The 27078-nt window shown below is 38.0% G+C and overlaps 1 protein-coding gene across 1 annotated transcript in view; it reads left to right on the forward strand.

The window, feature by feature from the left end:
* The first annotated feature begins 31 nt into the window (after positions 1-31).
* The window catches only part of p3h3 (prolyl 3-hydroxylase 3), a 30114-nt gene continuing 3067 nt past the window's right edge, over positions 32-27078 (forward strand). The window contains exons 1-16 of the mRNA XM_049480499.1: positions 32-35; positions 8935-9267; positions 10328-10512; positions 13079-13237; positions 14983-15169; positions 16008-16139; positions 16404-16546; positions 18306-18395; positions 18504-18556; positions 20460-20539; positions 20994-21121; positions 21659-21754; positions 23269-23419; positions 23637-23754; positions 25082-25157; positions 25858-25998. Of these exons, the coding sequence (XP_049336456.1) occupies positions 32-35; positions 8935-9267; positions 10328-10512; positions 13079-13237; positions 14983-15169; positions 16008-16139; positions 16404-16546; positions 18306-18395; positions 18504-18556; positions 20460-20539; positions 20994-21121; positions 21659-21754; positions 23269-23419; positions 23637-23754; positions 25082-25157; positions 25858-25998 (2076 nt within the window). The remainder of the gene's footprint in view (positions 36-8934; positions 9268-10327; positions 10513-13078; positions 13238-14982; positions 15170-16007; positions 16140-16403; positions 16547-18305; positions 18396-18503; positions 18557-20459; positions 20540-20993; positions 21122-21658; positions 21755-23268; positions 23420-23636; positions 23755-25081; positions 25158-25857; positions 25999-27078) is intronic.

Consider the following 27078-nt stretch of genomic DNA (forward strand, 5'->3'; position numbering starts at 1 on the left):
GATGGACATAAAAATGATAAAGAGATAAAGAATGCGTGAGAAAGATAAAAATTGTGAGAGAGTGAAAAAGAAACAGAGAAAAATAAAGAAATAGAGAAAGATAAGAATGAGTGAAAGAAAGAAATAGAGAAAGATAAAGAGAGAGAGAGATAAGAATGAGAGAGGGAGGGGAGAGAGAGAAAATATAATATAAAACATGGTAGAGAGAAATACGAATTTAAGAATAAGAGAGAGAAGAGTGAGAAAGAGAGAAATTAAAAAAATAAAATTAGACAGACAAATGTAGATAAAGAAAGAAAGAAATAGAGAAAGATAAAGAAAATGAGAGATAGCAATGAAAGAGAGAAAGAATGAAATGAGAGAGGGAGGGAGGGTAGATTTGTACAAAAATGCATCTATGACATCTATATACAAATCATTGCTTTGTGTTTTTATTTACACTTATTCACATTTAATGCAGCATCCAACTTTTCTGAAATTGGGTTTGCAGATCTGACCACATAAGTGACTATTACATGGTTGCTTATAAGTGTATCAAATAGAAAATAAAACAAATACAAAAATTAAATGACCTTAAAATAAACTATAAAAAATATATTGCTGTATTAATATACTTTATATCCATCCTTAGTACCCATCAATTAGTAAATGCACATTTTTGAGCCTTATCAAATGTTATTTGCCCCTTTTGGTAGACATTTCATATCTTTTGGTTCCCTAATACAAAAGGGATTGACGATATACAGTATCACACAAAAGTAAATACACACCTCACATTTTGTAAATAGTTTATTAAATCTTTTCATGGGACAACACTGAAGATATCAATACTTTGATACAGTGTAAAGTAGTCAGTGTAAATTTGCTGTGCTCTCAAAAAAACTCAACACACAAGCATTAATGTCACACTCCTGAGAGAAAATGGCCAAATTGTGTGACCACCACTATTTGGGCATTGAGTTTACTACAGTTTCACAGGCTGCCACTGGATTCCTCTTCCACTCCTATATGACGATATCACAGATCTGGTGAATGTTAGAGACCACTGCACAAAGCATTCTCCATCCAGTACATCCCAAAGATTCTCAATGAGGTTAAGGTCTGGACTCTGTGATGACCAATCCATTTGTAAAAATGATGATCTCATGCTCCCTGAACCACTTTTTTCCAATCCCAGCCCGAAGAATCCTGGCATTGTCATCTTGGAACATGCCAATAGTGTCATCAAAGAAAAAAATTGGTTATTGATGGAATAACCTGGTCTATATTTAGTAAATTCAGGTAGTGTGGGGCCCTAATTAAGATATTAGGGATCAATATATGTTATAATACCCATATATTAGTACAATTTGGCCATATATGAACGAGTTTATTGAGTTCAGTTAAAACTCTGTCTGCTCTTCCTCAGTAAGGCCCAGTCTGTACCAGGCTGCTGTGAACTGAGGGGGAGACAGATAAGAAATATGCTTATCATACCAGGTGTCTCAAGAGGCCCAAGCTCCCACGGGAACGCTGGGCAGGAGAAGGAACAGGTGTGCCAAAAGCCCCCACCGTTGTTCACCCAGATACTGTATAAAAGAGCATGTATTCCTCTGTGTTTTCAGAAGACTGAAGCTTGTACCATCAGAAGACTGAATCCTTCTGACTGAATCTGGCTGACTTCAAGACAATAAAAGATTAACTTAGAACTTCGGAACGACTCGTCTTCTCCTTTCTTTAAAACTCGAGGCACTCGTCTGTTTTTATCTTCTTTCTTTTGAATTTAAAACTTTTGTAGTGATGCATGACTAGATAATTTTTAAGAGTCTATTTTAAGCTAGCCCAAGGCTTCCCTTTAAGGGAGGCCAAGAGTCGTCAGATTACGAACGACATTTTGGCGCCCAACTAAAAGGGGCCTTGAAAAGAGCCCATACGCAATAACGATTAGAGACAAACAGCTGTTGACATCCTGTGGCGAAGAAAGACAATTCACTTCAATGCTGAAGGAAAGGTGAGCATAAAACCTTTTTCAATTTAATTACTGAAAAAGAAATATTGTGTTTTCTTGCTCACAAAGATGTCATTGTTTTAGAAGTTAAAAGAAGAATCTAAACTTTATAAAAAGAAACTGTAATAATTTATAACAAGCAGACGAGCGCTGTGATTTAAAGAAAGATGTATACATGTTTAGAAATGTGTATATAACATTATAAATTGAAACCAATTGATTAAATTCGATAAAAATATTTGATGAGCATTTTTAGCGTCTAGACGCCTAAATCCAACTAAATTCAATTAAATTCAACTAAATTCAAGTAAATTAAACTAAATTCAAGAACATTACAACAAAAGAGTTGTATGTTAATGTCTGTCTACTGTCTGTTATATGTTTTATCTCCCGGGCGTTAAAGACGGGACACGTCATAAGGTGCGATCTAGAAAGCACGACGTTAGACTTGATAAAAGAACATGAGAAAAAGAGAGTAATACAGAAAAAGAGAATAAAGAGAATAAAAAGAGAATAAAGAGAATAAGTATAAGAGCGACGCCAGAGACTGAAGCGTGCGCTGAAAAGAGATATAATGAAGCGACGCCAGAGAGAGAGCGTGCGCCAAAGGCCTAAAAAGAGTAAGAGATAAAGGGGAAACGGCTTGGACACCGTCTGTTTAACAGAGGGTCGTAACAGACCAAGTCCGTCTCTTTGTTCCATGAGCGTAAGTTGAGACACTCTATCCTGACTGTTTTTACAGCGGAGATTGATTCTCACTCGGAGAAAAACGCTTAGTGCAGAACGCCACTGTAACTGACGGAGAGACGAGGGAAAACTATTCAAATCTGACTAGTGGGGTATATGTTTTGTGTTGTCTGTTTACAGTCTGTCTTTAATAATGTCTGAGATCTCCATTTTTGTTAAAATATTAAAATAATGGCTGTGCAACATAGAGGTACCTATGATCATTTTGTGTAAATTATTATTGTCACATGTATGAGTGTGTCAGTGTTGAAAGGGTTTGTGATGATTGATTCCCAGGAGAGAGGTGATTGCATGTATGTAAATGTTATTTGAAATGGTTGAATTTGATATATGTACATTATTGCTGTGCAATATTGCTGCATAGAATGAACTACACTAATTAGCACAGACGTGTGCTGAGAAGAGTTGTTAACGTAAAGCTTAACAGGAAGTTTTGATAGAGTGTTGAGTCTTGACAGAGAGAGAGAGAGATAAATAAATAACAGAGATCTCTAGAGACCTGGGAAAGGTAAATGTTATGTGTTTGTTTGTCACTGTCTTTGTTTAAAAGCATATGCTGTGGTTAACATCTTGAATGTTTTTAGTATATACAGAGCTCTTAATATATGTAAATTTATAAGCACAAAGCAAGAAAATACACAATAATTAAATAGATATATGACACAAGCGAAAAAGCGCTAAAAACATAAATGTTTGTTTGTTTGTTTGTTTGTTTGTCTGTAAATTATATGTTTGTTTATAAACTATCATGAGCTTCTTTGAGCCCGAGCAGTACAGCTAATTTAACGGGACAAAGACAGTTATTATAAGTATAAAATATTATTGATTCCATAGACCCCAATATACTGTATTTAATGGTAATATAACTTTCATGAGCTCCTGAGCTGAGTCATAACGGTTGAGGAGACATAGACTGAGATATTCCCGATAATGAGCCTTTTGGAGAGACAGAGATGTTTGCGGTTAAACGCTGATCAACGAAGAGTGTTGAAAAATAAGCTCTGATCTACCTCTAAAGGGACAGAACAGTGAGTGTCACTGATAATTATACTAGTGAAGTGTTCAGTATTACTTATCAATAAAAATGTGTTAAAAATGGATGCTAATAATTATGGAAACATGCTTATGAGCTTCAAATTTATATTGTTAGGGTGATTATATAAGAATTATGACTATACTGAGATTGAATATGATTTAATGTTTCAGCCCTTGCTCAATATGTTTTACAAGTGAAAGTGTTATTTTCCTTGAAAAGTCGTTAGGATCTTCAGTAAGCTACAATTAATAGTACGTAAATTAATAATGAATGTTTATATTAGTCTATGTTTGCAAACAAAGCCATTACTGCCTAATGATATGTGCGTCTCTTAGTCTATTCATTTTTACAGGCATTCAGTTAACCTCAGTTTGCAGAGGGAAGGAGAGACCGGGGGCGTGAGAGGGGCAGACAGGCTCTCACCCACACACACACACTCTCACATACTCTCTTGCAAACACACACTGAAAACCACTCTTACACACTGCGCACCTACACGCAGGCGGACAATGCCTTTAACAATCACACCTATAGTTATATACGTTAGTAAACACCTATAATATGAAAGAGACCATGGAAGAATTTTAAATGATAAATGATAAATTACAAAATCCTTATTTTTTCATTCTGAAACTCTCACCATAAGACCTGGTGTCACACCATCTGACAGATCACATCACACAACAATCTGAATGCAAAAATCTGTATTGTCTGCATTCAGCTAACAAATGAACTTGGTTTGGCAAATGACTGAAACCATTTTCGGTTACAGCTGACTCACAAAATTGTTGAATAACATGTGAATCATGCTCAACATAGAATACATTAGCTACTCCACTTACTGTATTGATTACGCTTTAGATACAGGAATTCTATATATATATTTTTTTTTCCTTTTTAGTAAATCATTGCATTTTTTTTTTTTGTTGTTGTTGAATGAATATTATTGACATGAAAATAAGCCAACCAATGGTGGATCTGAAAGCTGTTGATGTATAATTATAAACAGTGGGCTAGTAAATATTGTGACACATTTTGGTTTCTACTTAAAACACAAACTGAAGACTCATGTGTTTATGATATATGACTTTACTATTGGACTATTTTGTGCTGAAACTGAATGTTCCGGTGTACTATAGTGAACTACACCTGTGTTAGATGAGCAAATGTTATACAAGTATTTAATTTGTGAATAATATGCTATAAACATGAGTTAAAAGGACAACTGCACATTTAAAAATAATAACAATTATAATATTTAATTAATTAATAAAAAATTAATTTGGCATGGCACCATATAACATTCATTTTTGGGACAAAATGTTTTTGTTAGGGGTGGATTATCAATACATGATTGATAAATAAATTACTTAATTTGTTTACAGATCTAACTTTGTGAACTGTGATTGGGACAGTCACTTCATATAAGCTTTTTCTGGTTTTGATTGTAATGTTAACCCCCATTAATGCTCTGTAAGTTCATATGAAGCAGCACTTTGTACACAATCCCATCAAAGTTTTTACATATTCTTCTGTAATTCATCTATATATATTTGACACGCCAATGTACAAAACTCACAGGCTGCTCAATTTCTTTGTTTTTCCTGGTTATTTTCTGGTCAATAGAACGCTATGTTAATTACTTTGGGTATGATTCTTTCGTATGTTATTTTATTTTGATGTTGTTTTGTTGTTCCTTGTGTTAAAACTTTTGGTTAAGCAAAATATTTCTGGTCTTACTGTCCATTGCGCTGTGATTCACGTTTCCTTATTCTTCTAATGTCGAACTGACTTGTCATTTTATGTCCTTCGACCCTTTCTCTGGAGACTACGGGTCAGGGTGAAGTGCTAGTAACCTCTCCCTTGACCTGCACCGTGCCTTTCTACGTGGCGTAAAGTCACAAAAGGCGGAAGACCATCGTTTTACCTTTTTTTTGCTACTTCCTGTTTTCTGGATTTGAACTTTGTACTCATTTCTTGATCTTTGCATTTCTTCTCCAACTCTGTGGACTACTTAATCAAGCACCCTTTGCATTTTTGTCCCAATGCTCCATCTTAATTGATTGTGTGTTTTTATTTTTATAAGAGTGCCTTTCACTGTCTGGTGAAATGTTTTACTTTTACATATGTGTATTGTGCGAAAGGGGGGACAGGCTTAATTTCTGGCTTATACACAGGCTTTTTTCTGGCCTATATTTTTCTCTGCTCGCGTTCCCAACATCCTCTGATGAGGCGTGAAGAGGAGCCTCTTGAATGTGCATTGTCTTGGTAACACTACACACTCCCATAAGGGACCTAGTGGTAGTTTTTCCAGGAAGCCACCAAATGACGTCGCTACTCCCTCATCGGCGAAACGCCTTTGGTTCTAAAGGGGGGTATGCCATCCTTGACTTTGTTCCGGGGTGGTTTGCCTTAACACTTGGTTCTTGGGGTGTGCTGCTGAATGTGGGGTCACGTTAGGTAGCTTTGCCAGGTGCCATGTTTGACGTGCCGCTCTATGCTCGATTAGTCGCCAGTTTCCAACTGAGGTGGGGAATGTGGGGCAAAGTAAGATACTTATACCAAAAAGTTGTAATAAATGGCCATCTCAATACTTGAGATGTGTAAATTCCTTTGGACCTGTCTGACCCTCCTGGTGGACAATATATTAATATGGAACTTAAACCATATGTGCTATTCAATTTATATATCCTATGTATGTAATCCATTTTGTTGATCCATATCATGTGTGAGTCTTCATACCTTTTGTAGTTACACCATCATTTATTCATCTGTTTTGGTGTTATAGATGCTATGTATAATCATGTATTTCCTACTACTCTGTCATATTTGCTCGCATGGCTTGATATGGGCTTGGGACTTATAAATAGCACGGAACCTGCACTTTAAAAATGTTAAAACTTAGTTCAAAACTTGATCTTTATTTACTAGATAACAGCAAATAACTTAATCATACCATCGTTGATCCGTGGGATTAAATCCCACGGAAGGGGGGAATGTGGGGCCCTAATTAAGATATTAGGGATCAATATATGTTATAATACCCATATATTAGTACAATTTGGCCATATATGAACGAGTTTATTGAGTTCAGTTAAAACTCTGTCTGCTCTTCCTCAGTAAGGCCCAGTCTGTACCAGGCTGCTGTGAACTGAGGGGGAGACAGATAAGAAATATGCTTATCATACCAGGTGTCTCAAGAGGCCCAAGCTCCCACGGGAACGCTGGGCAGGAGAAGGAACAGGTGTGCCAAAAGCCCCCACCGTTGTTCACCCAGATACTGTATAAAAGAGCATGTATTCCTCTGTGTTTTCAGAAGACTGAAGCTTGTACCATCAGAAGACTGAATCCTTCTGACTGAATCTGGCTGACTTCAAGACAATAAAAGATTAACTTAGAACTTCGGAACGACTCGTCTTCTCCTTTCTTTAAAACTCGAGGCACTCGTCTGTTTTTATCTTCTTTCTTTTGAATTTAAAACTTTTGTAGTGATGCATGACTAGATAATTTTTAAGAGTCTATTTTAAGCTAGCCCAAGGCTTCCCTTTAAGGGAGGCCAAGAGTCGTCAGATTACGAACGACAGTAGTCAGCTGACCTCATTCTTTCACCACATACTGTTGCTGAACCTAGACCTTTTTTTGGCCAGGCACTGTATTTGAGCATACCTGTCAAGTTTTGGACTTAAAAATAAGGGATTTTTTCCGCCGCCCCAACAGCCCAAACGAGAAAAAAATAAATAAATATATATATATATATATATATATACATATATATATATACATATATATATATATATATATATATATATATATATATATATATATATATACATATATATATATATATATATACATATATATATATATATATATATATATATATATATATATATATATATGTATATATATATATATATACATATATATATATATATATATATATATATATATATATATATATATATATATATATATATTTGTATTTAATAGATTTAAAATTGAAATTGAAGGGTGCACAAATTTACAAAAAGGACATGGATCAGATATATTCCATAAGTAAATAATAGTCCTAAGGGGCCTACACAATTAATAATATTTCATTAATACTTCTTTCTATCGTTCAGTCCACTCCTGATCAGTTCAGTTAATTTCAGCCCTCTCCACATTTTCTCTCTCTCCAGCTCAACCATCTCTTCTACCCATTCTAAATAATACATTACATTACATTATAATACATTACCACAATACTTGAGATTTAAACAAATTCTAACAAACCCTAAAACTAGCCCTGAACTAATAGAGTTTGGAAATGATAGTTATTGGCTGATCAGGCACATCAGGGCAGGGCATTATATATATATGTAGATTTTTCTCAAACCCTGAATATCTATCTAGCTAATTCTAAAGTTAAGCTAACTGAGTCACAAGCTGTATTTTATTAAACACACAGTGGGTTTAATTTATCTTTTGATTCAGAGAAGAATCTTTTTAACCAGCTATCAGAAACAATCTCATCACATTTTACATGGTTAATTACCTTTCTTTTAGAAAAATCTCTGTATATCCAGATTAGTTTTAACGACAGCTGCTCCGACTAGCTGCCTGAACTCACAGCGAGGGGAGGGGCGGGGCTTCCCGCACACTAAACTGCGCTCCGCAAAACCAGCTAGCTGATTGGCTGTTTCTCCTGAAAGGCGGGACTTTCTCCTTGAACCGGCACCACGATTGGTTAAGAGACCCACAGCGGTCAGTGCATTGTCGCCTGTGGCCTATATATTTTTTTATTTAGTATAGTACGGGAAATTTACGGGAAAATACTAATACGGGAGGACGGCGGGAAAGAGGAGTAAAATACGGTAGTTTCCCGGCCAAAACGGGAGACTTGACAGGTATGTATTTGAGTAATGTTTTAATTCTTATTATGGTAAGAACTACTCAACTAGGTTAAGAAAAAAAACTTTCTCATCAGGAACTACCCAAGAAAGGAACACCAAAAGTTACATTTTTAAGTTACTACATGATTCCTTATGTGTTCCTTCACAGTCTGAATGATTTAAAGTATTAATTTACAATTTTAAGTATTAAGAAAAATAGAAATGAGTGTTATCCTCTCACACCCCCTCTGCCTCTCTCTCCTCCCTCTCTTCACTCCTCCTCCCGTTAGGCTGCTTGGCTCCAGTCCTCCCCTCCATTCCTCAGCGGTGCTGCTGCGGCTGGAGCTCCGCTATGGCTCTGAGAGAGGCTGTATACGTGGCGGCGAGTCTCGCCTGGATCTTAGCCGTGTGTGGAGCCTCGGCCCCGGCGGCTGTCTCCGGCCTTCTGCCGCCCTACGACGCGCAGTACTACCTCGGAATCCGAGCCTATTTCCAGGAGGAGTGGGAGAAAGCGGCCGAGCACCTGGAGAAGTCTATCTCTACCCGGCAGGCTCTTTACACAACCCGGGGGAAATGTCACGACGAGTGCGGGAGAGCGGTTGACGAGATAGCCTCTAAACTAGGTCTGCACCTCAACTTCTGTTGGATTTACCCGGGCCACCTTAAATAATTCAGATACGGCCATTGGTAGCAACAGGAACGCTTTCCCTCCTGCTCAGGATCTAGAGCTGCAACAGCTGCATTATTTAAGGTGGAATGAAGAAGTCCCAAATTTAGAAAAAAATTCTCTAATCCAGTCATTGTTAAAATGACTGCTAAACTTAAGAAATAACTAAAACTACTGTAAATCATTTTAAATATGTAGAATATTCTACAATAAAAACAGAGAGTTATTTTCTGCAGAAACAGCTCAGCAGTGTTGCTGTGGTTTAGTTGTAGGTTGTTAAGGAGTTGCTATACTTTTTGGTGGAATGCAAATTAAAGGTTTAGTTAATAATAAGACTAAATTATTGTTATTATTATAATAATTATTATTATTATTTGTTTAAGAACACATTTAATGCATTGATAAGGGAGTGTTTTTGCATGCTTACCATAGTGATGCACTGATGTGGGTTGTGGTGCAATGCATCCAATAAATAAATAGATTTCAATAATACTGTTGATATTTACGTATAGATAAGATGTATAGATAATATGCAATCTGTCTTATCAATATATCATAGATATATTGTCCCACCTCTCTTAGGTAGAGTGGTTGATGTGGTATTTTAAGTGGTTTCTGTGGTGTCTCAAGTGGTTGCTTGCTGTGGTTGCACCATGTGGTTAATTAGATGTTTATTTGTATCATATACATATATTGGTATGTATACATACAATGGTATGGTTATATTAGCATCGTGATATACAGTATGAGGGGTACACCTTTGCACCTTATTCATCATGTAGAACCCATTCATCATGTAAGAAAGACTGTTGCTGTGTGGAAACTTAGAGTGGCTGTTAGGGTGTGGCCAAGTGGTTGCTGTGGTATTCCATTGTGGCTGATTATGTGTTACTAAAGTATCTGTTGGAGTCAATGCACTCCTCTTTAATTCCGCGTAACTGCTGTTTTGCCTTTATCGTAGCTTTATTCTTTTGTCTTGCCCCTGATTATGTGATTGTGTGTGAATGTGTTCACAGACACAGAGAATGGCAGCAACTGGGACTTGTGGGCTCTGGACTGGATCCAGCGGCGAGCGGAGTGTATAAAGTTCTGTCTGGGTCGAGCCGTCACTCCCGCCGGGCAGCTCCCAGTATCAACAGATATCGAGTATGAATTTGGGACTCGGAACCCTTACAATTTCCTGCAGGTCACATATTACAAGGTAGGCTAAGCTCAAAATACAATGTGCTAAAGATTTGAGTAGTAAAACGATGCATATTCAATTTTATTACCGTATCAAGTCAAGTCAAGTAGTTTTATTGTCAATACTGCATATGTACAGGACATACAGAGAATTGAAATTATGTTACTCTCCTTCCCAATTTTACAGCAAGTACAGATAATAGATATAATAAAGGAGAATGGGAGACACTATGTGTACAATACAGCAGAGACACAAATAGACATACATGAGACAAAAACAAGGTGCAGTGGTGTGGGGGAGGAATATAAATATAAATATAAGTATAAGTAAATAAGTAAAAATGGATATATAATTATAATATAAAAGAGTGGGAGACACTATATGTTCAATACAGCAAGACACAATAAACATACGTAAGACAATAGTGCAATATTGATGGTGATTGAGATGGAATGACAGTAAAAATAGTAAATAACAGTAGTGCAAATACGGTATATGGTATATAGCTTAAGGCTGGTAAAGTGAATGGGTGCGTAAGTCCTTAAAGTTCACAGTTTAATTAAGTGGAATTAAAGTGCATATTGACAGTGCAAGTATATCAGTAGTGCAGGTGTTGTGTAGTGCAAGTCCGTTTGGAAGGGACCAGTACTTTGTGCATTGTAGTGCAGAGTTTCAGTACTTTATTAGTGGGGGGGTCAGGATGCTGAGTGAGTGTGTGCTGGGGGCAGGATTGGGATGGGGGGTAGAGCAGGAAGAGAGTTCAGCATCCTCACAGCCTGATGGATGGGGCTGTCTCGCAGTCTGCTGGTCCTCGCCCCGAGACTCCGCAGTCTCCTCCCTGATGGCAGCAGGCTGAAGAAGCTGTGTAGTGGGTGAGAGGGATCTCCTGCCAGACGGAGGGCTTTCCGTGTGAGGCGGGAGCTGTACAAGTCCTGAAGGGAGGGGAGAGAGGTGCCAACAATCTTCTCAGCTGCTCTCACGATGCGCTGGAGGGTCCTGCGGCAGGATGCTGTGCAGGCCCCGTACCACACGGTGAAACAGCTAGTCAGTATGCTCTCGATGGCCCCTCTGTAGAAGGTGGTCATGATGGGGGTGGAGGCTCCAGCTCTTCTCAGCTTGTGGAGAAAGTAGAGACGCTGATTTGCCTTCCTGGCCAGTGACGCTGAGTTGGTGCTCCAGGAGAGGTCCTCTGTGACGTGCACACCCAGGAACTTGGTGCTGCTCACCCTCTCCACAGCAGTTCCGTTGATGAACAGAGGGGTGTGCAGTGTGTGATTTCTCCTGAAGTCCACAACAATCTCCTTATATATATACAAAATACTGTATATTTTGTGCACTATAAAATCCTTTAATTTTTTTAGAAAAATCGTCAATGCACATTATAATCCAGTGCGCATTATGTAAGAATTTAACCAGTCAGGTTGTAAGGAGCAGTAAAGCCACTCTGCTACAGGAGTTTCAGTTTAGTTCTCCAGCAGTATTAGCATTAGCCACTAACATAGCTAAGCACAAGCTTTTTCGCCATTCAGATTTGAGTATAACAGACTGTAGTATTTGTGTTTACCATGTTAAAACGTGCTACATGGGAAAAACTGCTAGCTAATTTTGTCCTGGTTTACCGGAACACTCAGGGTTCCTCAGTGTAGCACTAGCGGTTAGCTGCTAATGCTCCAGCTTTAGTGGAAAATTTGAACATTTAAGCTTACTGTAAATATGTAGAAGTGCTTTACTCACACAAATAAACAGTTTTCAGGAGAGAAGTGCTCGTTAAACATGTCTGTTTTTTTTTTGTTGTTGTTGTTTTTTGAGAATTACAGTTTTGTTTACTTAACTTAGTTACATCCCCACCACCACCTAGCGGCGAGACCTTCTTTCAGAACTAGAAGGGAAACATGGTGACACTGCTGTGTCTTAAAGTGTTGTATAAAATGCGTCCTATAATCCAGTGCACGGTAAAATACGGTAGTGTATAGTGGATTGCAAAAATTTGGCACCTCAGTTATAATTTGTTACTATGTATAGCTAAGTAAAATTCTGGTCTTGTCTCCAATCCTTTATCAATTTAAATTTCTCCTAATCTTTTGGAAAGTTTTTTCCAGACCTCAACTTGACCTCCATCAAGCATGTTGGCTATTGTTTCTTAATTACAATACAAACATACACCTAAAATAAATGGAAAACTATCTTCTTGTAGTCTTCTCCTGCAGTCCTTAAGATTGTTTTCTTCTAAATTGAAACAATATTATTACAATATATTATAATAAATGGCATCGTTGTGCTATCTGCTACAATTACTGCCAAGCCACAATCATTCATTTAAAAGACAGGGTGTATGGTACCTCCTGGGACCTACCAGATACCTGGCTGAAATAGCTTTTGCTTGTTGCCTGAGCAACTGTGGTGATGCTAATCCTCACTAAAATGACCAGACAGAGACTGTACCACAATGTGTGTTTTTAAAGTACTTTTTTTTACCATGCTTTTTGGAATAACACATTCTCACCAGAAACGTACAGACTGTCACTTTAACCTATAAGAGACATTTTAATTAACAGTAATAGACACTGGGATTGTGTCTGTACAGTTGGGGAAGCTGCAGAACGCTGCTTCAGCTGCTCACACGTTCTTCGTGGCCAACCCGAGTCACCTGGAGATGAGGAACAACATCGAGAAGTACAGGCGCATGAGCGGCGTCACAGAGGACGCCTTCCACGACCGGGAGAGAGAGCTGGAGAAGCACTGGGTAATGCCAGGTTCACATGCTTTATAGGCTTTATCATAAAAACACACACAAGAACTGATTTGGTGTCAGTAATTGTCTGTAATAAAAAAAGAAACAAAAGTTTTTTGTTTGCTCATTTGTAGTGAAAATATACTGAATAAAAAGAAAATGTATATAAATAAGAAATAAATTCACCCTCAGACCGGCTAGCATATATGTTTTTTTCCGTAACAGACACATTTTGACCTCTTAAAACGTTTGTACGATCCCATTGTTGTAAAGTACACATCTCACATATGTGAGTGGAGACTGCTGTATTTGTGTTGTTAAAAAAAATACAAAAAACACAAGTTAATGTTTTCACCTTTACCCTTGTGAAAAGAACGTATACTTAAAAGCCATAAAAGTAGGTTCAAATTAGTTAAAAAAAAACTAAAATGTAATATTCTTAATGAAAAAACACATTAAATATACTTTCTCTGTATTTCCATAAAATGTATTTTTAAGCAATATGCTTTAATATATGTTATATATGTTGTGTTGATAGAAAATATATGTAGTAGTATTAAATACTGCTTAAAGTGCACTTTAGTGTAGTTTAGTGTTTTTTCCGATGTCGTTAAGGTGTACACAATATGAGCATCAATACGCAAAGTAGTACATTTACAATATACTTAATATAAGTGTATTAAAAATGATGTTTTAAAAAAAAAAAACATATACTTAAATCTACATATCTGCCTCTAAAGTTTGCAGAAGCTGTATAAAAAATAGCCCTCAAAAGCCCTAATGCTTTTATGTTGTATTTAAATATAGCTTAATTACAATAGAAATATACTTTGTTATATATAAGTTTCAAAATAATACTTTTAGTATGTATTTAAGTACATATTAATGTTAATGCTAAATGTATGTACTTTTCCATGTTAAAGCTCACCTTCCGTCGTTTTTTCTTTCATTTTAAAATGTCTAGTTGTGGTCTCTAGTATGAATGAATGACATGTGAGCCGTTTTTGTAAAAAAAAAGTGCTCAGGTGTCTCTGTATAGCTCTTTTTTAATGGACTGTTTTAGGGGTGTGTCCAAAATGACCGGATTCCAGCTTTGCTCATGAATATTCATACATGCAAACAGCATGCAAATATCTCTCCTCTGATTGGCTAGGAGCACTGCGACGCCCCTCCGCCGCTCTGCCGCTCACTGCCTCCCACCTCCTAACTGATGAGCGGTGATGTTGCGTCGCTTCAGCTCCGCCTCTGGGAGTTTCTCGAGCCAAGGTGGGCTGGTCTGTGAGTTTCTGCCTACGTAGGCAGAAAGATAATTCAAAATTCACCCGTTTTTCGGAGGGGGGAGGGGGGATTTATTGGCTTAGCTCCTGCAGACAATGGGGGCTGCAAAACAGTTTAATGTGCAGGTGTACACATTCAACTCGGAGAGACCTACTGTATTCCACAAAAAACAAGAAAAATCGGATTTTCGCGGAAGGTGAGCTTTAAGTAGATTTTTTCATAATCATACTTAAATGCACTTTTCTTTTCATTTTGGTGCTTGAGCCAGCCTAAAACAGAGCTAGCTACACCCCTGCTGGGGCTAATAAAAAAAGATCTTGTCACATCACTTTACATTATCACATTATTATTACAACTTTTAAACAATCTTGTAATAACAAGATTGTTTAAAGACCAACTTTATTAGTAATTCTGCTTTTATCGTTCATATCATTCTTTATTCTCTCTCTTCATCCCGTTTTCCTCTCTTCTGATCTCAGGAGTTCTATGATGCCGCTATGCTGGCTGAGAGCTCGTCGGACTGGCTGCGGGCAGTGGAGAGATGGAGGGAGTGTGTGAACGAGACGCTGAAGCAGACGAATGACTGCAGAGCTCAGTGTGTGGTATCTTCTCAGCGCTTCCCGGAGGAGGAGGACCCCACGCAGGGGGTGTATGAGAAAGCTGCAGGTCAGACTAGAATTAAGCTGTAATGGAACACATTTTTTGTTGTTAAAGGACCCAAAATATTAACTGGAAAATATATATACACTTAAGATACTCTTAACCTGATATTGGTGGCCGATAATGTGTGTAATAATGCATATTTTCGAATCGCTGGGCTTATTTGTTTGTGTCGACCGTGTCTTTGCCTGCACTGCCTATTGGAGACATGGCGTTTCTGCACTGTGCCTGTGGTATCTAGCGGCTCCCAGTGGTGTACAATGACATCGCATTTGGTTTGTGTTTGGTTTGTAAGCACTGCATTGTTGCTAGGTTTTCTGTATGTGGTGGAGTAATACATGGAGAGCTTCGGTTACAGTGCATTACCGGCTGATAATGTCATTCATAAAACTGTGGTATAATGAAGCATTAAGAGTTCCTTTAACTGTAACTACCGAGCCCAACTCCTGAAAAACACCACATCATTATTATAATCCCCCCTCCACCAAACTTTACACTTGGCACAATGCAGTCAGACCCCATTCTTCTGGCAACCATCAAACCCAGACTCATCAATCGGATATCCAGACAAACAAGTGTGATTCACCACTCCAGAGAATATACGTCTTCACTGCTCTAGTGTCCAGTGGTGGCATGCTTTACACCATTACATCTGATGCTTTGTATTGTGCTTGGTGATGTAAGGCATGCTATTTTTCCAGCATGTTTGTGTTGTTTCAAACCAAAACCACTGGACTATCTCGTTTTTTTAATAAACAAAATTAACTAAATGCTGTCTCTCCTTCTCTCTCTCTCTCTCTTTATCTCTCTCTTTATCTCTCTCTCCTTATCTCCCCATATCCAGCACTTTCTCTGTCTCTGCTGTCATGCAAGCAGATGTGTGTATCTCTGGTGTCGACACGACCTGGACGGATTTCTCCTCAAGAGGACTTTATTCCCCTGCAGCTGGAGCATCTTCACATTGCCCAGTATAAAGGTCAGATACTAATGTAGCCTTGTACACGCTCTGAAACATCTGGCAAAATACAGTGTCAGTCAAAAGTTTGGACACACTTTCTCATTCAGTGTTTTTATTTTTTTTTTCCATTATTTCTTTATTAACATTTTTGGTACCACTTTTTAATATAAGGCTCCTTTATAAATGATTTATAAATAGGCTATATTTAATAAGGGTTAATAATTAGGTTGTAAATATTTTTAAACCATTAATAAATAGTTTTTCCTGTTCTTGTATTGGCAGCTGGTGACCTGAAGGGAGCAGTGCAGACTCTGCGTTCTCTGTTGCTTTTCTACCCCACGGACGCAGACTCTCTCAACAACCTGCAGCTCTACTCTGAGTCTCTGGAGGGCGACACTGAGGCTCAGGCCTCAGGCCCATCACAGGTAAAAAATGTATTAATATGAGCATTTGGATTAATATGATATTTTTCTTTATTTTTACTTTATTCTCTACATTGTAGATTAATATTAAAGTCATCCAAACTATAAAAGAACTTATGCAGTTTTTTTTTATATATATATAATATATTTGTATTGTTTTATAATATATGTTGTACACATATATACATAATAACAACTGTATTAACATCCATTTTCCCCTAAACAACATTTTCTACAACCACCCCTCCCCACCCATGTTGAGAAAACAAAAAAGAAAGGAGATGAGTAGCGATTTTAGTCTAAACAATGAAGTAAAATGTGTAGATAATAATAATAATAATTTAAAAATAAAATAAAATGTACAAATAATAATTATAATGAAAGTAAAAGTAACTATGAGAATCGTAGGCATACAATATGATTGAATAGTTAAATAAATAAAGATAGAGGCCCTCAAGAATTATAATAAAGATAATGAAGAAGAGGTTGCCAAGTTCGGTAAAATGTGCGAGTTGAACCTCTTAGTGTACATTCAATTTTTTCCAATATCAGAAAGGACATTAAATCAGGTAACCACATAAGGTCTGAAGATGGCAATGGAGATTTCCGGTGTAAAAGTAAACTTCTCTGAGCTATTTAAGAAAAAAAAAGACAAAACATTCAATTTATAGTCAAATAAGTTTAAGTAATTCACTGGGACGCCAAGAACATACAGAGTTACACTGCCTGGCCAAAAGAGAACCTGGATCCACCTGGATTTAAGTAAGTAAATGATGTGGGGTTGATGCTGCACTTGGTCAGGTCTAGATTTAGCAACAGTATGTGCCAGAAGCTGTAAAAAAGATGGACGCCGTGTCGTCGTTCCCATTCATTTAATGAAAATGACGCCAAAATCTTCCACCATGTTGGTGATCCTGAAACCCGAGTCTGAAGAGCGCAGTAGAGACCAGAGGAGGGAGAAAGACTGTGGAGAGACAGCCTACTCATTTACATAACCCCGCCCCTGAGGGCTGCCTTGAGGTCACAGGCTGCAGAGTGGAGCGGAGGGGAGCTGACGGTCTGTTTTTGGTCCCGCCCATAACCAGCCCTTTTACAATAACCACACCTTTTTTGAATAGAGCTGAATAATGTTTTAAAAAATGAATTCTGTGGGGATAAAAAAATTGACAATATAAGCAGAGGTTACACTAGCTGTTGCATTTAAATAATGGAGGTAGAATTACAGTATATTGGTAAAAAAAACGTGACTGAAAGTTGTCTGTTTTGCCATTTGATACCTATGGGGATGGGAGGGGTTACACAGCTTTCTGAAACCGAACAGCAGGGGGCGCCCGACCTGTGGTGGCTTTACTTTTGAGAGACGATGCTCTGTCCAGCTATATACAGTCTATGATATGTGCTGAAAGATTGAGGTCAGCTGACTACCTGAATATACTGAATATAGACCAGGTTATTCCATCAATGGATTTTTTCTTCCCAGATGACACGCCCATATTCCAAGATGGGGCTGTAATTGTGAAAGAGTTCAAGGTTCAGGGAGCAAAAAAAGGGAAGGGTTACACTCAAAGGCAAGGCCAAAGTGTCCTATATGATCAGTGGAGCTGATAATGTTCATGTTATTATAGCAGATCAGTTCTTATATTGTTAGCTACATTTGCTCCACAGCTTTGGAACTGAACAGCAAACCAACAGACATGTTTTAGCTGTTTTTATTGTTGATATCCTGCATTAATAATTCTTATTTCTGCTTTTGAACTTTTAGGAGATCGCCAGATACGTCAGCAGATCGTTAGCAGAGAAGAAACTGCTCTATTTTGGAGTGGAAAACCTGGATTTTAAATTCATTGACCCGGTACAGCACAGCCCTGTTATCTAACTACGTTTACACTGTTAGCACCTTTCCCTTATCCCTTATCCGTTTCCCACTAACCAAACATGGTCTGCCCCTCCTCCCCTGCAGGACCTGTGGACACCAGAGGGCGTCGTTCCTGAGTCTCTGAGGGAAAGCTGGAGGTGAGTGGGGCAGACACGAGGACATGCTTATAACTCCTTTAAGCCTAGCTGTTTTTGGGCACTTTGGCCTACTGTTTGTTTTTTTACAACTTAAGCTCTTTAGATCCAGTGAATAAACCTAAAATAGTACAACATCCAGTGAACTTAAATGGTAAAAAAGGCTAGCAGCAGTAAACTGCCATGGCTTTTAAAAAGAAATAAAAACTGTAGCAGTGCTGTATGGACCAGACAAGCTGTTTTTCAATTTTCTCCTCTTATCAATTACTTTATTACTGCTTATCACATCACCTGTCAGACCGCTAATTCTCTTCACTTCACTTCTGAAACTGAGACTGAGCTAAAGAGCTAAAGGCTAAAGCTGTTGCCATGTGGGTCAGCCAGACGTGACTCTTCCTGTAGTCTCCTCTCTAGACTCTAGACTGTAGACTCCTCTCTCTCTGCTGCAGGACTGAGAGGTTCCGCAGGTCATTTGTTCCTGCTGGAATTAGACTGCTTAACACCTGATGTGTGTACTTAATAAGCACCATTTAGCACTTTTTTTGTACCTGGGTGTGGACTCTGTTGTGTATGCTTTTTGTGTTACTTCTTTATTAGTATTACTATTATTTTTATTATTTGTGTGCTGTTGGACAAATGAATTTCCCCATTGGGGATTAATAAAGTATCTATCTATCTGTCTGTCTGTCTGTCTGTCTGTCTGTCTGTCTGTCTGTCTGTCTGTCTGTCTGTCTGTCTGTCTGTAGCAGTTTCCTCCAGTTTCCAAGAGTCTTTTAAAGGTGTAGAAAACGATACTCACCGCTCTCTGACTTCATCTGTAATTTCTCTACAGAAAAGACTTCTACTTTTAATAGTTACAGAGTTCTCTGTGTTTCTGTGTCTTTTTCTAGTTATTATGATGAGAGTGTGAATGTGCTGTGTGTAAGAGTGTAAATGCTCCAGTAGAAAGTGCAGTAACACAATTTGTTTCAGCTCTGCTTCACTTAAAGGAAAATAATATAATTTTTCAATTTTTTTCATCCATTTTTAAAGCTTTTAAAGTTTATTGCTGTACGCTGTTAACCGATGGACTGTTTGTTGCTGTTTTTTAAACACCTTGGAATACAAAATTTATTTTCTCAGTTTTTAGTTCGTTTTTGTGTTTCTGTGTCTTTGTCTGGTTATTATGATGAAAGTGTGAATGTACTGTAAGTGTGTAAAAGCTGCAGTAGAGAGTGCAGTAATAAAAACATCTGTTCCAGCACTGCTGTACTTAGAGAAACATACTTAGAGAAAAGCTACTTACCAGCTGTAAGCTGTTAACCAATGGACTATTTGTTGAACTCTTTTTTTTTTTTTAAACTCTTTTACAATACTAAAATGACTTCTCAGTTTTTAGTTCGTTTTTAAAGGCCCTAGCAGTTTCTAAAAGTTCTAAAACTTTTGACTGGCAGCGTTTATTTTAAAAACAATGGCTGGATGTGTCAGGTGGTCTGTATCAATGGTAATAAACTGAACAGAGAAAATGGATGATAAAAATGAGAAATTCAAAGCCTTTTTGGTAGTAAAGCAGTGCTGGAATGGATGGTGATACTGTACTCAACTGTACTCTGGCTGACCCACATGGCAACAGCTTTAGCTTTTAGCTCAGCTTAACACTGAAGTCTCAGTTTTTAGCAGTGAAGAGAAGAATTAGAGGTCTGACAGGTAAAGTGATAAGAAGTAATGATGCCATTGCAAAGATGAGAACATTAAAAAACAGCTTCTCTAAGCCATACAGCACTTCTACTGAACAACTAAACATTAGGTGTGTTGTAAAATTTTTGATCGGCAGTGTACTATGTCACAGAGTCGTGTAATGAATCACATTAACGTTCTGTAATGAAATTAATGCGCTAACCCTAAACTCTCAATTTCTCAATTTCAGAGCAGAAAGAGAACAGCTGAATGAGAAACTAAAGGAAGGAGAGAGACTGTTAGAAGTGGATGAAAGTGGATTCTATGCTGGTAAGTGTATTCAGACTGAATTTTAATGCTTCTAAAACATGGGTATAATATTATACTTGGTCATTTATTTATTGAATTTTTTAATATTAACATTTGTGAGTGGCAAAAGTATGTATTTTCTTGGTATTTTTAGGTAAAAACAGATGTTGATCAGGTGTTTGGACTCCGCCAAATCACATTCCGACAAATAATGTACACATGGAGGAAAATCTAAACCAAATCACTTCAAAAGCAAGGTGTATAATAGTCTACAAGGCCATAAAGGACCTCAGGGTAACTTCAAAGCAACTGAAGGCCTCTCTTACATTGGCTAATGTTAATGTTGCAACAACCATGGTCTGAATCAAACTTTCAAATGTGAAAATGCTTTTAAACTAATGGCTAAACTTTCTGCTGATAAAAAAAATGAATCCAAAAGACCTCCATGTCTTTCTTTTGTCTCTCTGTTTTATAGGTGGTCCAGTTCCCCTGGTTGGGGTGACAATAACGATGGACGACCAGACTCTGAATGGAACAAACCGTGTCGTTCTGGATGGGGTTTTGTCCGAGTCTGAATGTGGAACTGTGATGCAGCTGGCCAGCGTGAGAATTATGATTAATTATAATTATCATATTCTAAAGCATTGCCACTATGACATACTTATATATATATATATATAAGGGTCGCTTGTTTGAATCCTGGGTCACGCTGCTTCTCCATCAGCAGCAGGAGTCTGAGAGAGTAGAACAGGCCATGCTCTCTCTCTCTCTCTCTCTCTCTCTCTCTCTCTCTCTCTCTCTCTCTCTTTCTCCTATCATCACTTTTAGTGTTATGCTGTTAGCTGATGTATCATAGCTGGGTCGCTGCGCTTTCCTCCGAGTGCGCTGTGATTGTTACCCAGTGATGCTGCAGCATCAGCGGCAGCTGGAAAAGGGGGCGGAGTCTGATCTCGCTGGTACTGGAGGAGGCATGTGATACTTTTCACCCTCCTAGTGTTGGAAGCATTACAAGTGATGGAGGAGGGACCGGGTGGGAGGGGGTAAAATGAGATAAAATAAATTAGAAAAATCATTATGTCACATGTGCATCAGTAACAGTACTCCAACAGACTGTTTGTTGAATCATGCGTATTTTCTCAGGTGGCTGCATCCGTTGGAGACGGATACAAGGGAAGACGATCTCCCCACACCCCTAATGAGAAGTTTGAGGGCCTGACTGTTCTAAGAGCTCTTAAGGTGAAACAACTACTGTAAAGGCACATAAAACTGCACTTAATAATTAAAATAAATGCAAAACACTGATACTTTAAAGTGCCATTAAAAAATATTTACCTTTTACAGATTTTAATTCATAATTATATTTATTAAGAATTATATTATTATTATAAACACAAAAAAGCAGTTTTTAAATGATAATTTAATTTATTAAAAGAAAAAAGAAATCCAAACCAGCCACTATGTGAAAAAAGTTATTGGCCCTTATGAATTAACTATGATTCAAAACACTTTTTGGGAAAGCTGAGTTCTATTTCACTACTAACCACAACCAGGCCTGATTACTGCCAGACCTGTAGAATCATCAAGAATGCATGTATATAGAATCTGTTCTGGGCTGCTTTGTAATTGATGGAACCATGAATTCTGCTCTTTAACAGAAAATCATGAAGGACAATGTCCATCCATCAGTTCACGACCTTAGATACAACTAATCAATTGTTAAATTAATTATATTATTATTTGCACTATAAAGCCCACAGGATTATATGGCGCACTATTGATTAATATCTATTTTCTGGTCTGTTTCCATACATAATGTTTATATTGGACTATAAAGCTAAGTAAGCAAAACTGTAAAATCAAACGAGTGCTGGATGTTAATCTACACAGATTTTTCTCCTGAAATCTGTTTATTCGGGTGAGTAAAGCTTTTCCATTTATTTGCAGTAAGCTTAGATTTCCAGATCACTAAGGCACTAACAGCTAACCGCTAGCGCTAGCTGCCCAACAGCACTATACTATGTAACCCTGAGTGTTCCGGTAAGCCAGGGTGATATTAACTAGCGGTTCGTCCCTCGTACCTTGTGTGTGGTTAATGGGTAGTGCTAATGCTGCTCCAGCAGTGCTAGCCGGGCTACAGTCTGATATACTTTAGCAGGCTTTAGCAGCTCACCACTAGCACTAGCTGCGGTTAGCGTCTAATGCCGTCCAACAGGGCTATAGAATAGAATAGAATTGCCTTTATTGTCACATGGTCAACCAGCGAAATTAGCCATCAACCCATATACTATGTAACCCTGAGTATTCCGGTAAGCCAGGTGATATTAGCTAGCGGTTCGTCCCACGTAGCTTGTTGTAACACTGTAAACACGCAGGCTAAAGTCTGATATACTCACCTCTGAATGGCGAAAGAGCTAGTGCTTAGCGCGGCTAGCAGCTAATGCTAATACTGCTCCCGTTCTTGGTGCTGGAGGACTAAACTGAAATCCCTGTATAAGGCTGTACTTCAGTGGAGTGGTTTTACGGCTCCTTAATACCTGACTGGTAAAATTCCTACATAAGATGCACCAGATTATGAGGGGCATTGACAATTTTTGGGAAAATTAAAGGATTTTAAGTGCACCTTATAGTGCGAAAAATACAGTACCAACTATTTAAAAAACTATTTTAATCTATTTCAGTGATTAGTTGTTGCAGCCCTATTTATAGCCATTTACACAAATGTTTTATAAGAATGCATCTCTCTCTTGCAGTTGGCTCAGGATGGAATGGTGAACCAGTCAGATGCCAGGCTGCTGCACGAGATCGGGGAGAGAGCCAGAATTCTAATGCATTCATATTTCAGGAGCCACTCAGCTCTTTACTTCTCCTACACACACCTCGTTTGTCGCTCCGCCATTCCAGGTATACACACTACAACTTTACACCATGTAAAGTAGATTTTTCTGCATGCTCTGTGCAATTACCCATTCTCACCAGAGAGGGTGCCAAATCCCCCAAATCTCAAAACTTGCAGACATCAGCTTTAAAGTAATTAATTTGATATGTGAGATATATTCTTAAGATATTGATTCTGTGTGTGTGTGTGTGTGTGTGTGTGTGTTTATGTGTGTGTGTGTAGGGCATCAGGATGGACGAATGGATCTGTCTCATCCTGTTCATGTGGATAACTGCATACTGGAGCCGGAGACTCGGCAGTGCTGGAGAGAAGCTCCAGCTTTCACACACAGAGACCTCAGGTGCAATATATATATACAGTCATGGCCACTGATTTTTTTCTATTTCACCAAGATAATGATTGCAATTACACATGTTTTGTTATAAAGTTTAAGATCTCTCTACAAGTGTTTAATGGGATTTAGATCAAAACTACTGGGCACTTCAGATTTGTTGAGCTTTGTTTACATCCATCTCTGGGCACTTTTTGAAGTATGTTTAGGGTCATTGTCATGCTGGAGGACCCATGACTTGGCTTTCTAAAACTGGGCTTTACATTGAGACCCAAAATCCTTTGTTAAACTTCAAATTTAATGTTGCACATAGTCGAGGCAGCAAAACAACCCCAAACTCTCCTTCTTTGAACCTCCACCGTGTTTGACTGTAGGTACTTTGTTTATATCTTTGTAAACAGCCAACATATGTATTATAAAAAAAAACAGCTCTGTCTTGGTCTCATCTGTCTACGAGATGTTTTTCAAGAAGGGTTTTGGTTACTTATGTATAATAAAACTTTTTTTTGCAGTCTACAGTTTTTTATGTCTCTGTGTCCTAAGTTTTGTTCTCAAATGTTTTTTTTTCTCTCTTATTTTGTGTTGTTCCAATACAAAGGAAGGAAATGTGCTTAACAAAACGTGTAATTGTAATACTTATTTATATTACATATTTTTTTGGAAATGTTTCACTTTCGGCGATGACTGTATGTGTGTACATAAACACCTAATTAAGGAGATTTTATTGTCATTTTACATCACATGCGATACATGAGGTGGAATGAAATCGTATTCTCATGGTCCAGTTTAAATTGAAATAGATAAATATAAAGACGAAATAAAACAGAATAAAACTTTAATTATAATAAAATAGATATCAATATCAAGATAAATACATCAAATATAGAGGAGTAAGGAAGTAGCAGCAACATGAAGTCCAAAGTGCAAATTGCTATAGCAGCATGATGATTATAAATGCATATCTGTAACATAAAATGGGATGAAGTATATCAGTGCGGTTTAAAGTGACAGTGTTTGTAAACAGTAATTGTCCTTGTAAAGTGTCAGTGCAGTGTGTTGTTTATGTGGAGTTTAAGAGTCTTACAGCTTCTGGAAAGAAGCTGTTTCTAAGTCTGGTTGTTTTGCACTTGATGCTCCGCAGCCTCCGGCCACACGTTGGTGCTGGAGCACACAACACTCTCCCCCACACATCTGTAGAAGTACCCCTGAGATTTAAAAAATAAATGGGCAGGTGTCTAAATGGGCATTTTTGTCCACAGAATATTCATGTGTACAAACATATCAGATGTTCACACAGTGAATGCTGTCAGCTGATTGTGTCCTAATGTCATTTCAGTGCAATTCTGTACCTGAATGAAGATTTTGAAGGAGGGGAGCTGTTCTTCACCGACAGAGACGCCAAGACTGTCACAGTGAGTTACTCATTCTTACCTCCACACACACACTAACGTCACTGACCTCCTAGATAACATCAGAACATTCTAAGTTTCTTAGTCATCGAATTTGTAGGAATTCAGCTCCCCAGTGCCAACAGCACTGATGCAGTCCCAGACCATGATGCTACCACCACTGACTTTTTGTTTGCAAGGGACAGTCGCCTGTCTCGGTCTTGTCAGACTACACAGTTCCAGTGATCTGTGCTCTTGGACTGCTTGTCTTCAGCAGACTTTGCAGGATTTATTGTGCGGCAGATTCAGTAGAGGCTTCATTCTAGGACCGTGCCATGCAGACAGAGTTTATGTAATGTACAACATATGGTCTGAGCACTGCATCTACTGTTTTGGAGACAACACTGAACACATGGATTACACTTTTTGTTCAACCATTGGAGGCCTGTTCTAAATGGAACTTATCTTGGAAAACTGCTGTATGACCATTGACCAGGCAGGCAGGCAGGAGGGAAAGTGAGGCTATAATACATAATTAAGGCTATAATACATAATACATAATTAATGGGTATGTTTTCATTTAACTTTGGGCATCTGTTATTTTATATCATTCAAACATGTACATTATATTTTTTGGCACATGAAATAACAAAATAATATGATCATTCTAACATATGCTCTAAACTCTCCTCTTCTTAATCAGTTTACTGCTCTCTCTCTGCAGGCCAGGGTGAAGCCCAGCTGTGGGCGCCTCGTTGGTTTCACCTCCGGACCCGTAAACCCTCACGGCGTCACCGCGGTTACAGCCGGCCGCAGATGTGCACTAGCACTGTGGTTCACCACAGAAAAACACCATCGAGATATGGTGAGAGACTCTTTACACACATTTGACACTGATAACCTGACAGTACATGACTGTACACAGGCTACCTGCGGGTCCTTAAAAAGACTTAAAATCTCTTAAATTTAGTTTTACATATTCAAGGTCTAAAAATATCTTAAACTGTCTGGAATTAAATTAAAATAAGTGAATAGTGCTGAGTGTTTAATTTTAGCCATGCTGATTTTTAAATTTTATTTGTGCTGAGGTTTTTATTTTTGCTGTGTGGAGCATTTAATTTTAGTCATTTGGAGTGTTTGAATGTAGCCACGCAGTGCGTTTAATATTAGCTGTGCTGAGTGTTTGATTTTGGTACTGCGGAGTGTTTAATTTTAGCTGTGCTGAGTGTTTAATTTTAATTGTGCAAAGTGTTTAATTTTAGCTGCACTGAGCAGTTAATTTTTAGCCGTGCTTAGTGTTTAATTTGAGCCATGCTGAACATTTAATTTTAGTCATGTGGAGTGTTTAAATGTAGCCACGCAGTGCATCTGATTTTAGCTGTGCTGAGTGTTGAATTTTAGCCGTGCTGTGCGTTTCATTTTAGTAGTGTGGAGTGTTTAATTTTAGCCGTGCTGTGCGTTTCATTTTAGTAGTGCGGAGTGTTTAATTTTAGCCGTGCTGTGCGTTTCATTTTAGTAGTGCAGAGTGTTTAATTTTAGCCGTGCTGTGCATTTCATTTTAGTTGTGCAGAGTGTTTAATTTTAGCCGTGCTGTGCGTTTAATTTTAGTCGTGTGGAGTGTTTAATTTTAGTCGTGTGGAGTGTTTAATTTTAGCCGTGCTGAACGTTTAATTTTAGTAGTGCGGAGTGTTTAATTTTGGTCGTGTGGAGTGTTTAATTTTAGCCGTGCTGTGCGTTTCATTTTAGTAGTGCAGAGTGTTTAATTTTAGTTGTGCAGAGTGTTTAATTTTAGTCGTGCTGTGTGTTTCATTTTAGTAGTGCAGAGTGTTTAATTTTAGTTGTGCAGAGTGTTTAATTTTAGTCGTGCTGAACGTTTAATTTTAGTAGTGCACAGTGTTTAATTTTAGTCGTGTGGAGTGTTTAATTTTAGCCGTGCTGAACGTTT

Source organism: Astyanax mexicanus, chromosome 6 (genome assembly GCF_023375975.1).
Source record: "Astyanax mexicanus isolate ESR-SI-001 chromosome 6, AstMex3_surface, whole genome shotgun sequence".
NCBI lineage: Eukaryota > Metazoa > Chordata > Actinopteri > Characiformes > Acestrorhamphidae > Astyanax > Astyanax mexicanus.